The following is a 12,933-nucleotide window of genomic DNA, read 5'->3' on the forward strand; positions in this document are numbered from 1 at the left end:
ACTTTGGATATTTCCTTGCCCATACTCAAACTTAACCATGAATACGAATCATAAGAGGGGCCTACTGGCTACTAGGAGAGGGAATGCGTGGTAGGCAAAGAGAGAAGACGCTGGTGAATGTGATTTGTGAACTCTGAAGTGTGTTAACTGTTTAAGTGTCAAGTGTTAACCACACCTCCTTCGTTTCATTTCCATCACTCACTCCCAATTCCAGTTCAGAACTAAACATGGGAACGGCTTCTGTTATTCAGAATCCCGTTAACTATTACCACTATGCTAACGGCGACACAACGTTAACGTTAAGGTTTAGGGTGAAGGCTTCACTGCCACCTGCTCCACCTTCCAAGTGCTTTCCCTCTCTCTCTCTCGTCGCTTCGTACAACCGCCGCCACCAATTTGCGATTTCTTGCTCCAAACCGCCTGGCCCTCCGGAAGCAGGACGTAAGAGCACCACTCCGCAACCGCGTCATGACGTCACCAACTTAGATACGCCTCCACAACTGCACCACCAAGATTACGCTTCCTCTGTTAGAACCGTTGCCTTTTGGGTGTGTGCGATTCCCTGCACTCGTTATTCTATCATTTTATCATCTTCCATTTTCTTTGCGTTTCGTTATCGTTTCCTATTTTGATTCTTTTTTCTTATGTAGGTTTGCACGGCTGTGGCGTTTGGTATTGGTTTGGGTTTTAAGGACGGTATTGGCAAAGCTTCTGAGTTTTTCGCTGGGTAAGCATTCGAATCCAATTTCAAGGGTTTCTTTCAGAGCTTGTTTGAAAACCATTTAATACGATAAAAGAATTCTATTTTTTTAAGAAAACAATTTATTTTTATATAAAACTCAATTCCATAATTTAGAATGATTTTAATATATTAATAAGATAGAATTAAATTTTTTAGTTTAGGATAATTTGTATATAAACAAAATTTTCTTCTTTTACGATTTTATTTTTGACAAAGTTATTTTATTAATTATAAATAGATATTTTTGATATTTGATCTATTAAGTTTTAGGAGTGTGAGAATTGATCTGGAATGTAGGAAAGATAAGAATTGGAATTCTCAAAGAAATTTAAATCATTCATTTTTAGTGGTTTCAAAACAATGAAAAAAAATTCAACTCTTTGATTGAATTCTAATTCTTAGCATTCCAGTTTAATACCATGCAGGAATCTTCAAATAAGTCCAACTCACGTATTTATATACTGTAGAGTAATATTTAAGCAATATGTTTAGTTTGCAGTTTCATCACGGGATGCAATGATTCAATAGTTGTTGATGTCATTTGCAGCTTTTAACTTAACACCTTAACTTATACTTTAAATTATAGTGTTACAGCCATAGTTACATGGAACACAATACGCTCCATATGCAGTATGCCATATGTAAAATATTTTATGTGAAAAATATACATGACATTCAAATTTCGATACACAGATGAATTGGTACGTGTTATGTGCAAATTGGTACGTAGTATGCTATCTAATTGGTGAATTCATGTAACTATGCTTATAGCATGGTTCCAATGCCTAAATTCAAATAATTTGGTGTTTGGAATGTCAGCATATATTTTTTTTTGCATTTAACATCACATTAAGAAAAAGAATGTAACTGTTTAAAGCTTTCTGCCTCGCTTTCACTGTGCTGACTGTGATGATGATCTCTGCCTTCTTGTGCACTTTTTTCCAGATACATGTTGGAGCAGAGTCTTTCTGTTGATAATCTCTTTGTCTTTGTTTTGATATTCAAATACTTTAAAGTGCCAGTTATGTATCAGGTGATGTGAAAACCTACTGGCCATGGTTAAATCATGCTTAAATTGTAGCTTTTGGTGCTAAAATTTTGTAAACATGGTTTTGACAATTGGATGAGGCTGAGTTTAGAAAACTGGACCATGGTTTTTCATTTGTGATTCCTTATTGAACTTACAGAGCCGTGTACTTTCATATGGTATTGCTGGTGCTGTTTTCTTTCGTCTAACATTAATAGTTCTTGGAACTGCCACCCTTCAGGTTTGTTTCATGATGCATAGATTTCTTTGTATATTTTATGCATGTAATTTTTTGTATCATTATAAGACTTACGCCTTTATTGTCTTCTATTGTTGTGTTGTTTTAGAGGTTTGAGGCAGTTAACCTTCTTTTGGCAGCAATATTGATTTATTCATCGTTTAAGGTGAAGATTCATGTTAACGTTTTATTGAAAGTTTATGGCTCTTGGTGCAGAATGCGCAATTTTGTGGCTTTAATGACAACATGTTTCTTATTCTATGAATAGCTATTTGCAAGTGAAGAAGATGAGTCTGACTTATCAAATAACTTTGTGGTGAAGACATGCCAGAAATTTATCCCTGTAACAAGTAATGTTATATAACCTTGATTCTTACTTTCTTGGTGATTTTCTTGCTGATTGCTTGGGTATTTTGTAGTCGCTTTTGGTTCATACTATGCGGAAGAAGGTCACGGAAGAATATAATTGAATGCCTGGGCTCAATCAGTTGAAATCTAAATTATGCTTAAAGGATTCATATTCGAGTATAAATAGCTGAACCAAAGTTTATGGCAAAGATTTTTAGGAACCTGAAATTACCACCCACCTCCCCTCCCAAAGAAAAAACAAAAACAAAAAAACCGAAAAAAAAAAAAAAGAAAAAGAAAAAGAGTTGTCTGTCAGTCCATGTAGGAACTAATTTCTCTGGCATATGCAAACAATAATTGTGATACATTTTCCTGAACTTCTACTGCAAACTCTATATCCTACAACCACATAAATGTTGTATGATGTGCTTTGGGTATAGCCATATTGTACCCTTTACGTCACTTAGATTAAGTTGTTAGGTATTTTATACTGTTCTCCAATATAGGCAGCACTGAAGTGGTTTATTTGGTGAATCCAATGTTCTTTTTCTGATTGGTTGATTGTATAAACAGGAATTACAGCCAAGTAGGTTATGTATGAATGTTAATGGACAAAATATATTGTCGGCTTATACAGATTTCACCTGGCATGTAATCTTTTGCATTGAGTTTCTTTAACTTGTACTTAGTAATTATATCTGTTATGTCTTGTATAAAATTATTGCAGCATATTATGATGGAAATAAGTTCATAACAAATCAGGATGGGATGTGGAAAGTAAGTTATTGATTAACTTTAGTTTCAAATTTGAATTAATTCCTGATTGCATCTGCTAAATCATTTGTCATCTTTTGACAAGTTAAGCCTCAAAGTGGTTCCTAAAATTATACTCGAGCCTCATAGTAGTCCCTCAAGTTAATAGTTACCTATATTCATCCTTGAAGCTGCACTCCGGGACTCAAGAGTTGTCCTTAAGGCAATTTCCGTCAATGAAACGCCATCGGAAAGCTGATGTAGACAGGTTTCCGACACGCTGGCAAGCCTAAACGACGTTGTATTTGGTTTGGCGCCTAAATTGTGCTGGAGGATGTCGTTTCATTTGTGTAAGTACATTAACCCTTCCCTAATTCAACATTTTCTCTTCCTCCCAAAACAAAATCAGATACCTTTTCTTCTCCTTGTTACTCTTTAATGGCGTTGCTCTGAGATATCAAGGGCCCTCCCGCAAATATCATAGATGGCTTCATTGTCCAAAGAGCACAGCAACATCAGTGTGCTCGAGGACAGAATGACTGGAAAGAACACTATTGTATGGCTCTACAACAGCTGTCCAAACCTGAAATCAGAAATTAGAAAGGGGGGAACAACATTGTTAATTTCAGGCAAAGCAAACCCCAAAGTAGCGATTAGGGAATAGAACACTTGAGGTAAATTCTTGAACAATAAATCTTCAAGTTATACCTGACGGGAAGGGTAGATGGTGAAGCCGAGCTTGGACTTCTTGCCATAATCGACGGAGAGGCGCTCAAGGAGGAGGGAACCGAGGTCGGAGCCAATACCGCTACCGGTGTTGAAAACGAGGAAGGCCTGGAGGCTGGTGCAGTTGTTTGCGAGCTTGCGAACGTGATCAAGGCAGAGGTTGACGATCTCCTTGCTGATGGTCTCCTTGCTGACGGTGTAGTGTCCCGTGGCGAAGTTGTTTGTGGTGTCCTCCTTGCCGGAGATAAGCTGCTCTGGGTGGAAGAGCTGGCGGTAGGGCCGGCTCTGACCCCGTCGATGATGGTTGGCTCCAGATCGATGAAGACAGCATGAGGAATGTGCTTGCCGGATCTTGTCTCGCTGAAGAAAGTGTTGAATGCATCGTGCGCTACTCCAAAGGAAGTGTCACTGGCAGTTACAGAAATCAGATTGAAGAATTGATGAATCGAAAAGTGGAATTGGAATTGAAATTGAAATTGAAACCTGGTTAGTTACCTAGGCATCATCCCATCAGGCTGGATGCCATTGATAGAGGAAGGCTGCATCATCGTCATCATTCTTTCTCCTAGTGAAGAACAGCTAAGAAGAGAAGGTCTGAAGCAAATTTGGGGATTAAGGTTTTTAAAATTGGTCCAGGGACTAAATTGCCAAAGAAAAGTTTCGTCCTCCACATCAGCTACCTGTTATCTTGCCAACGTGTCAGAAACGAGTCCACATCAGCTTTTCGATAACACTTGTTGACGGAAATTGCTTGAAGGACGACTCTGGGTCTCGGAGTGCAACTTTAGGGATAAATATAAGTAATTATTAATTTGAAGGACCACTACAAGGCTCGAATGTAACTTCAATGACTACTTTGAAGCTTACCTTTCTGAGTTGACAGCACAAATGCATTCAAACCTTTTTGGAATTAGCATTTGTTGCTTTCAGGACAAAATTAAACAGACTTTTTGTACTAAATTATTCTCAACTTGATTTCTAACAGGGTCAAACATTTTGGGCAGGCCACACCTTTGCTTCTTACCATAGCAGTTATTGAGCTCAGTGACATTGCATTTGCAGTAGGTTTTTTGCATCTCTCTGATTTCTGTGGACTTTCCGGTTACTTTGGCAAGAGAATGTTGACTGACTTTTTCTTGTTTATTTTCTTTTTGAAGGTTGACTCAATACCTGCAGTTTTTGGTGTAACACGGGATCCTTTCATAATTTTTACATCTAATCTTTTTGCAATTTTGGGTTAGTTTTCTTGCTTGTGTTTTCTTGTGAATTGTGATGTACTAATAAATATCGAAATTTGATTTCTTATATATTTTGGAACTGGGATCTCTTTCCCTTCAAGGACTATAATGCATTATATACCTGGTTTTAGAAAGGCTGCTTGTTTCTGTTTGTTTGTGGATTACATTGAGTTCATTTGTATGCTTGCATCTGTTCCTAAGAAGTGGGATTACATATTGTTTCATAAATGAACTCACTTGTTATATTCTTGTATTTGTTTCAGTTAAATCTTTTGCTCTTCTTTACAAGTTTAGCAATAACTAAATAAGAAACATTTCTCAATTTAGGCTTAAGGTCGCTTTACACGATAATTTCTGAGGGTATGTCCGAGCTCGAGTACTTACAGGTAAATGTTGACTTGCTCTCTTCAGGTACCATGGTTTCTGCATAACTTTCTGCCGTTTATATTGCATATCATTTGATTTAACTGTGTACAACGTTATTGTTATCCGTCCTTTTCATTGACATCCGATTTTGGTCTTCTCAGTCTTCCATTGCTGTCGTTTTGGGATTCATCGGGTGTAAGATGATCTTGGACTACTTTGGTTGGTGCCCTGATCCTTGATGAATTAATTGTCAATTTAATCATTATCCACTGTTCTTATATTTTACATGTTTTACTCCTTGCAGGTATCCATGTCTCAACAGAGGCATCTCTTGGTTTTGTAGCCTCAAGTCTTACCATCGGGGTGATATCGAGTCTGGCAAAGAAATCCGACAAACTTACAAAGTGAATTCAACACAGGTGGGTTGAGCTATACACAATTATCCTGTTCTATGGCTTAAGCAAATGTCCAAAAGCTAGAGCATAACATTGAAATAGTGGGAAATGCCTCCTGTTTTTCACCATTGTCTTTGGCTGGAATCTGGTTTTGATTTCTGAACTGAGACGAAGGATAGAGCTTTTCCATTCCAAAATCATGTGTCCATGTGAATCATTTTTAATGGTTTCATGCTCCATGATTTATAGTTGTATATTGTTTAATGTTTATATATAAAAGATGGGGAAATAAACCTCCACTAACCTTTCAAATTAAATGAAATCTTTCTTTTTTTTCTTTTCTTTTTGTTTTTTTGAAATCTTGGGTGGAAATTTCTTTTACCTATTTCTCTCAGCAATCTATTATTAACAACTTCGTTTCAACTATTTTCACGGTAAAATATGGATCCTCTAGATTTGTAACTTGTGGCAAACAAGAGAAAGAAACAAAAAAACTATTTCATAGATATTCACGATATGTTCTTTATGGTAATTGGGTTCATGAATTATGGTCAACAAACAATCCAAGCTGCAAGATACATTGGTCAAAGTTTCATAATTATCTTATCCCACGCAAATCATTTACTTGTAACTATTCAATATCTTTATGAAAAATTAATTACATCAGAACGATTTCGCGGTCGAATCCATTTTGAATTTGATAAATGTATTGCTTTGTGAAGTATGTGTTCGTGTATGTCCTATAAATTTACCCGTTGTTGATTGGAAACTGGAAACAGATATGCGAAAGAAACATTTGCTTAATTATGGTATTAATTTTGAAATTTGTATATCTTGTGGTAATTGTTTTTTTTTTGGGCCGGGGGGTTGTATTCAGCTATCAATGTAACGGAGAGTAGTAGTGATCAATGTAGGAAAATGGTGGAGTAAAAGCGCCATTCTCTTCAATTTGGTAACAAACTAATTTTCATTGATAGTGTCAAGCAACTGTATTTCCTGTACGTATCCAAATGTAGAAAATGTAAAGTCAAAATTCACAAGCTACACTGTCTGAATAAAGTCCAGTCTAGTTGTCTAAATTCATTTTTATCATATGATGTTAGATTTGACTATACTCTTGTACAGTGTGAAATGACACCGGTATCTCTTTGGAGATTTTTACGAAATATCAGTTCAACATAACATATATATCTCGAGAAAAACAAAAAGAAACCCTTATCCTCCCAAAACTTGGAGGTTGACTCAATAAATTCTGGATTTTACCAATCGTTAGCTTTTCATCTTATTTCCTATGAGAAATAAAGATAAAAAATAAAAAACAAAAAACTATGACAATTACAATCTGAATTTGCAAAGGAGAATTACTTCCTAGGCGGCCAAGAAGGGGGGAAAAAAAAATCTCAGTAAATTGCAGCTAGAATTAGGTGGCATGATATGGAATCAACACTTAATATATTTTAATCACTAATATTTTTTTCTAATCACTCCGAACTTGTCAACATTTGCACCAATTAAGATAATCCTTCGAGAAGTTTAGCATAGCATTTTTTGACATATTATATTCAAAAGATGGCAAGCCCTGCTATATGGGAATTTCTGAAAAATAAGTGTTATCTAAAAGAAAAAGACCAGGAACTCGTTAGGCGTTAACTAATTTTTCTTTTTCTTTTTTAGTTTTTCAGTATCTTTTTGTCTGACAAATTAAAGATTAATCCAATATAATATGAGCTCTTATTTAATGACTAGTTTATGAATTGTTGCTTACATAACTGTGATTGAATCCTCTTACACTTGTTTAAGTAGATGACTTAGCTAATTATTTGACTAAGCTAAGTTAGTTAATTGATTAATTACTTAAAAACAAAGAGTATATTTAAAAGCATAACATTTCCTCGGGTGCCAAATGCCTATGAAAGTGGAAACAAAGCAGCCCTGCCAATGTATATGGCTGACTGACTAGCTGTCATAACAGATAATACTTATTTTATGTATAAGTGGAATAAAAAGTATAATCATCTTCAAGTGTTTGTATATAATTTTTTTCGTTCTGTACAAATTAAATCCGTATTCAAAAATCATTGTAAAACTAAGCTTATATTTTTATGAATTGCGATTTGGACTCTATATCACAGGTGTTAGATATTTATTTCTTTTTCTGGCAGCAGGTTAAAGTATAACTTTTCCTAATAATAATAATAATAATAATAATAATAATAATAGCATTAAGCCATTAATTAATATTTTTAACAAGTCGTCGTCATTGCTGGCGCATACAAGACGACTCTAAAAAAGTGATATAAGAACCTATTCCGTTCCACCCACTCCATCATCATAACCATTTCATAAAATCAGTAGATCCAATGGCAACAATAGCGTATGTTCATTCTCTTTAATCCTTTTCATGTACTCTTTAATTTGTTACTTCTGTGCCTGTTCATCCTGATAGATTGAATTGTTCTTTTTTCTGTACAAGTGTGCAAGAAATTCGACCTCCCACTCTGTCTGCAACCTCAGACCCACCACCTATCTTTGATGGAACTACCAGGTTGTACATCAGTTATTCATGCCCTTTTGCGCAGCGTGTATGGATCACTAGGAACTACAAGGTTTACTTTGCTTTCTGTTAATGATTTCTTCATGCTAACCTCTTTTTATCACTATCATTTTGATGTATTCCTTGATAGCGTAAAATATTTTAAAAGAAAATTTGGTTCATTTCTGAAGCAGGCAATACCTAATTAAATATATTTGTATGGCACTAAAATTAAATTCTAAAAGTAATTTAAGTCAACTTGAGTTGAGAGCACGTAGTCAGTTCACTTATTTTTTTAAATAAGTACCAAAAGATTAAAATTTCACTTGTAATTTATTGTTCAGTAGTAGATCCTTAAACAAAATTTAAATATGTAACAGATTAGTCTTTGATTTGTAGAGTCAAAGAATATTGTAAAAAACAAAAAAAAATCTAAAAGTAATTTTGTTATGTTTATTTTTAATAGTAATTTGAAATTTGAGTATTTATTTTACTCTTTCTCATTTAAACTTGGTTAGGGATTACAAGAAAAGATCAAATTAGTTCCTATTGACCTTCAGAACAAGCCTGCTTGGTATAAAGAGAAGGTCCACCCAGAAGGCAAGGTACGTGGGAAACAATTTACAATATGATAACTACTCATATTAAAACGTCTCTCTGTAAATATGAAAACTAAAAACCGAAACATCATTTGACATGTTTGACTTAATTACTTAACATAGCACGTATCAACATTAAGATCTACTTTACATAAAAATATATTCTAACAATAACGTAAAATTGACCAAACTATCTGATTAATCTGATTGATGCTCCTAATTATATTGTATAGGTGCCATCTCTTGAACATGACGGCAAGATTTTGGTAGAGAGTATTGACTTGATCAAATACATAGATGTCAATTTCGAAGGACCATCTCTATATCCTAATGTAAGAAATCAAATCCCTTCTATTCTATGACCTTTTTTCTTAAGTTAGAAAATATACTAATAATATAAGACATTATATATTATTTCAGGATCCTACCAAGAAGGAATTTGGTGACCAGCTAATTAAGTATGTCGATATTTTTACCAAAGAGATGTTTGGATCATTCAAAGGCGACCCTGTAACGCAAACAAGTAATATAAGAACAATATGTGTTTCTGAATTACTAGAATAAGAAAATGATGACAAACATTATGATACACATTTTTATATTATTTTTCATTTGAATTAGGTGCTACATATGACTACCTGGAGAATGCTCTTGGTAAATATGAAGATGGCCCATTTTTCCTTGGTGAATTTAGCTTGGTAAATTGAATCAAACTTGAAAAAAAAATCAAATCAAATCAAATACTACTATTATTGTTCCTTTTTATCTAGCAGCATTATTTTTGGGTAATGCTACACTAAAGAGTGAAGTCTTAGTGAAAAGTAAAGTTTTTTTTTAGTAAAAAAAAAGGCATAAAAAATTTTATTATGTACTATGAATTATGTACACATTTTTTATAAATTTAGTAAAACTCTTCACTCTTTATCTAATTCTATACTTCACCAAATTTTTTTATGTACAAATTAATTTGATAAGCTTTGAAATATTTGATGAATGATGTTAATAATGAATCATCAGGTGGACATTGCCTATATCACATTTGTTGAGAGGTTCCAACTTGTGTCATCAGAGATTTACAAGCATGACATCACTGCTGGAAGGCCTAAACTAGCTACATGGATTGAGGTAAATCCAACTGCCATTTTAATCCGGTTAGAAATTATTATTATTATTATTATTATTATTATTATTATTATTATTTTTTTTTTTTTTTTTTTTTTTTTTTTTTTTTTAGCTAACAGGTCAAACTTTTTTTTCCTCTTCTTTTTCTTTTTGCAGGAGGTAAACAAGAATAACGCATATAAGCAGACAAAACCTGAAAATCCACAAGAGTTCGTTGACTTTGTCAAGAAGCGTTTCTTGGTACTGTATATGTATATATATAATATAAACTAAAAAATAGTTATACATGGATATGTTTATATATAATCAAATTTCTTTTTTTGATGGTTTGGTTTCCTTGTTTTTTCTAAGTTAACTGTAAATATTGCTGTAATGCAGGGTCAGTAGAAAACATGAGATGGCAACAGGTGTTTGAGAACTCTGAGGGGCATGCAATATGAGTAATAATGTTTGTGCACTATCTGAATGTATAATAATGTTTCTGTAACAGTGTTTAATGTATTGTATAAGTGTAAACACTAAACAATATATCGAATCATATGCTATATAAGAATTTAATGTTTCTCCTCAGTTTAAATGTTTCATGCATGGTTTCTAGTTTCATATTCATATTATAAAAAACAAAAGTGCATTATTAATTATATATTGATATTGATAATCAGCAATTCAAGAACGAGTGTTCCAACAAGGAGCTTCTTTTATCAGAAATTTTTGGGGCGAGTTTTTTGTTTTAACTATTACCGTATTTTTATAAGATAAGATTGAGCTTGTATTTGTCAGAAATATTTTGATAATTAATCTCTTTCTTTTTCTACCCAAGTAATATTGTTGGTGGGAATGATGGAAATGATTAAATGAGAGGGGAAAATGAAAAATGATTGACGAAGTGGGAGGGATCATAGACACTGTAGTAGTTATTTATTTATTTGTTTTAGTTTTCATGGTATTTTTCAATTTAGTATGTCAAAAATTAATTCATTCAAATTTAAATTATATTTAACGATTTAGTACTGATTAATAAATTGTTGCATACACACGGTACGATTCAAATCTCACACTTACTTAAGCGAATGAATAAGTTGGTTATTCGACCAATTCAAATTGGTTATTATCTCTTTTTTTCTGACTGAATGTAATACTAGTTCTTTTTACAATTTTTTGTTCTAGCTTTTTATTCTTCATACAAATTCTGCAGCATTTGTTTCTTGCAGTGAAAGCTACTCCAAAAATCTCTATAAGCTTGAGACATGATAAATAGGATAAGTGTTATTTATGTAAGATAGTGATCTTGGCACCAATTAATTATGGAGTTTATACTTACATTCAATGAAAGCACCTACTTTTAAATATGTTCAAATTTGAAGGTGACGTTAGCTCACATATGTCAAAGATAAAATCATAAACCATGCCACTTGTCTAAAAGAACCACTTTCTCTAATATAGCTCTTTGATCCTTGATGGTTGTTATGTTGTTCTTGCTACTGGTTTGTTGCTGACTTGTGTTCTTGAGGTCTTGGCTTCCTTCCGTGGTTGCTGACTTGCTGGGTTTTATTTTTATTTTTATTTTTTGTTGTAATGTTATTAACTTATTATCGTGTTAATGACTTAATTAATTCAATTGTTCTTATTATATTTTTTGTTGCTGCTCGTTAGAATTAGCTTTTAAGTATAATTTTTTTTAAAGTAGGAAAGATTGTATCAAATATTAATCAAGAAGCATTTAGCGATAACAATGCGTTTGGGGATAAATAACACATTCGGCTTAGAGATATATATCATATATTGCTTTACAAATAGTGAATAAAAAGTTAGAGAACCAATGTTTGTTCATATTTTTGGAGGAAGAGGAATTAATATGATAGAAAAATACTTGACAAAATAGGTGGAGAGATTAAAAAATAGGTTGTAACACCCTATTACACAGAGCTTTACGCTAAAGCAGATGTGGTGTGGTATTACAACCTCTAAAATAAAATATATATACGTATAATAATTAAAAGAATATAGTATACTAGGAACCTTGAAGAATAGGTAAAATAAAATCGTAAATTAAAAGCGCAACACTCAAGAATAAGGATTACTTGCGTACGAAGAAAGTTAAGGTACACTAACATATGTATGTAAAATAACGAGAGTAGAGAATCAAGGTACAAAATATCAAGCTCCGAACTCAACTTGCGAAGCTAAGGCTGGCCAGAGAATAGTCATATATATACATATAAGAAACCATAACCCAAAATACATAAAAGTAACCATACTTCTCCATAAACCTCTATAAGCTCCATAAACCTCTATAAGGTGCAAAAGTAAAATATATATACTTAGGGATAATCTATACATATAGACATAACAAAATAGAACAAAAGTAGAATTCCCAAAAAGCCCACTTCACTGCAGAGAACTCTAAATGCCTAGTGAGGTGCCTCTCTACCTGCATCTGAAAACAGAAATATCCGTATGGAATGAGAACCGGGAGTTCTTAACATGATAAAGGTGCCGCATACATAAGATATAAGGCTCCGAGAAAGCCAGAGGCAATTCTAGAACGTCGACACTCAAATTATAAAACTTAAGAATTAAAACAGAAACCATAAATCACTACAAGAAAAAGCAATATTTGTAACAAAAAAAGAGGCCGTTGCAATATGTCCCGTTACGAAAAGTTTTCGTAACAAAAAATGGAACTGTTACAATTCAAAGTAATATTTTATAACAAATTTTTCTGATGCAAAAAATCAAAAGTTGTTACAAAAGTGATAACAAATTTTGATCTTCAAAATATTTTTTGTGACAATATATTTTTTCCTATCATAAAATTTTGTTACAAAATATAACTTGATTTTGTA

General features: G+C 33.2%; 2 protein-coding genes across 2 annotated transcripts; both read left to right on the forward strand.

Annotated features, from left to right (window-relative positions):
* Positions 1–6,170, forward strand: LOC107648687 (thylakoid membrane protein TERC, chloroplastic). Its single transcript, XM_016352496.3, has 12 exons — positions 1–548; positions 651–727; positions 1,688–1,775; positions 1,930–2,010; positions 2,117–2,173; positions 2,276–2,357; positions 3,083–3,132; positions 4,839–4,895; positions 4,992–5,070; positions 5,400–5,458; positions 5,600–5,657; positions 5,743–6,170. Exons 1-12 carry the CDS (start codon positions 228–230, stop codon positions 5,844–5,846), a joined length of 1,113 nt encoding a protein of 370 aa, XP_016207982.1. The 5' UTR covers positions 1–227; the 3' UTR covers positions 5,847–6,170.
* A 1,902-nt stretch (positions 6,171–8,072) lies between these two features.
* Positions 8,073–10,657, forward strand: LOC107646839 (glutathione S-transferase L3). Its single transcript, XM_088490182.1, has 9 exons — positions 8,073–8,207; positions 8,307–8,439; positions 8,885–8,971; positions 9,199–9,297; positions 9,386–9,488; positions 9,587–9,663; positions 9,983–10,090; positions 10,244–10,327; positions 10,466–10,657. Exons 1-9 carry the CDS (start codon positions 8,194–8,196, stop codon positions 10,472–10,474), a joined length of 714 nt encoding a protein of 237 aa, XP_088346308.1. The 5' UTR covers positions 8,073–8,193; the 3' UTR covers positions 10,475–10,657.
* The last annotated feature ends 2,276 nt before the right edge of the window (positions 10,658–12,933 follow it).

The sequence above is a fragment of the Arachis ipaensis genome, chromosome B6, assembly GCF_059453495.1.
Source record: "Arachis ipaensis isolate K30076 ecotype BB chromosome B6, ASM5945349v1, whole genome shotgun sequence".
Taxonomy (NCBI): Eukaryota; Viridiplantae; Streptophyta; class Magnoliopsida; order Fabales; family Fabaceae; genus Arachis; species Arachis ipaensis.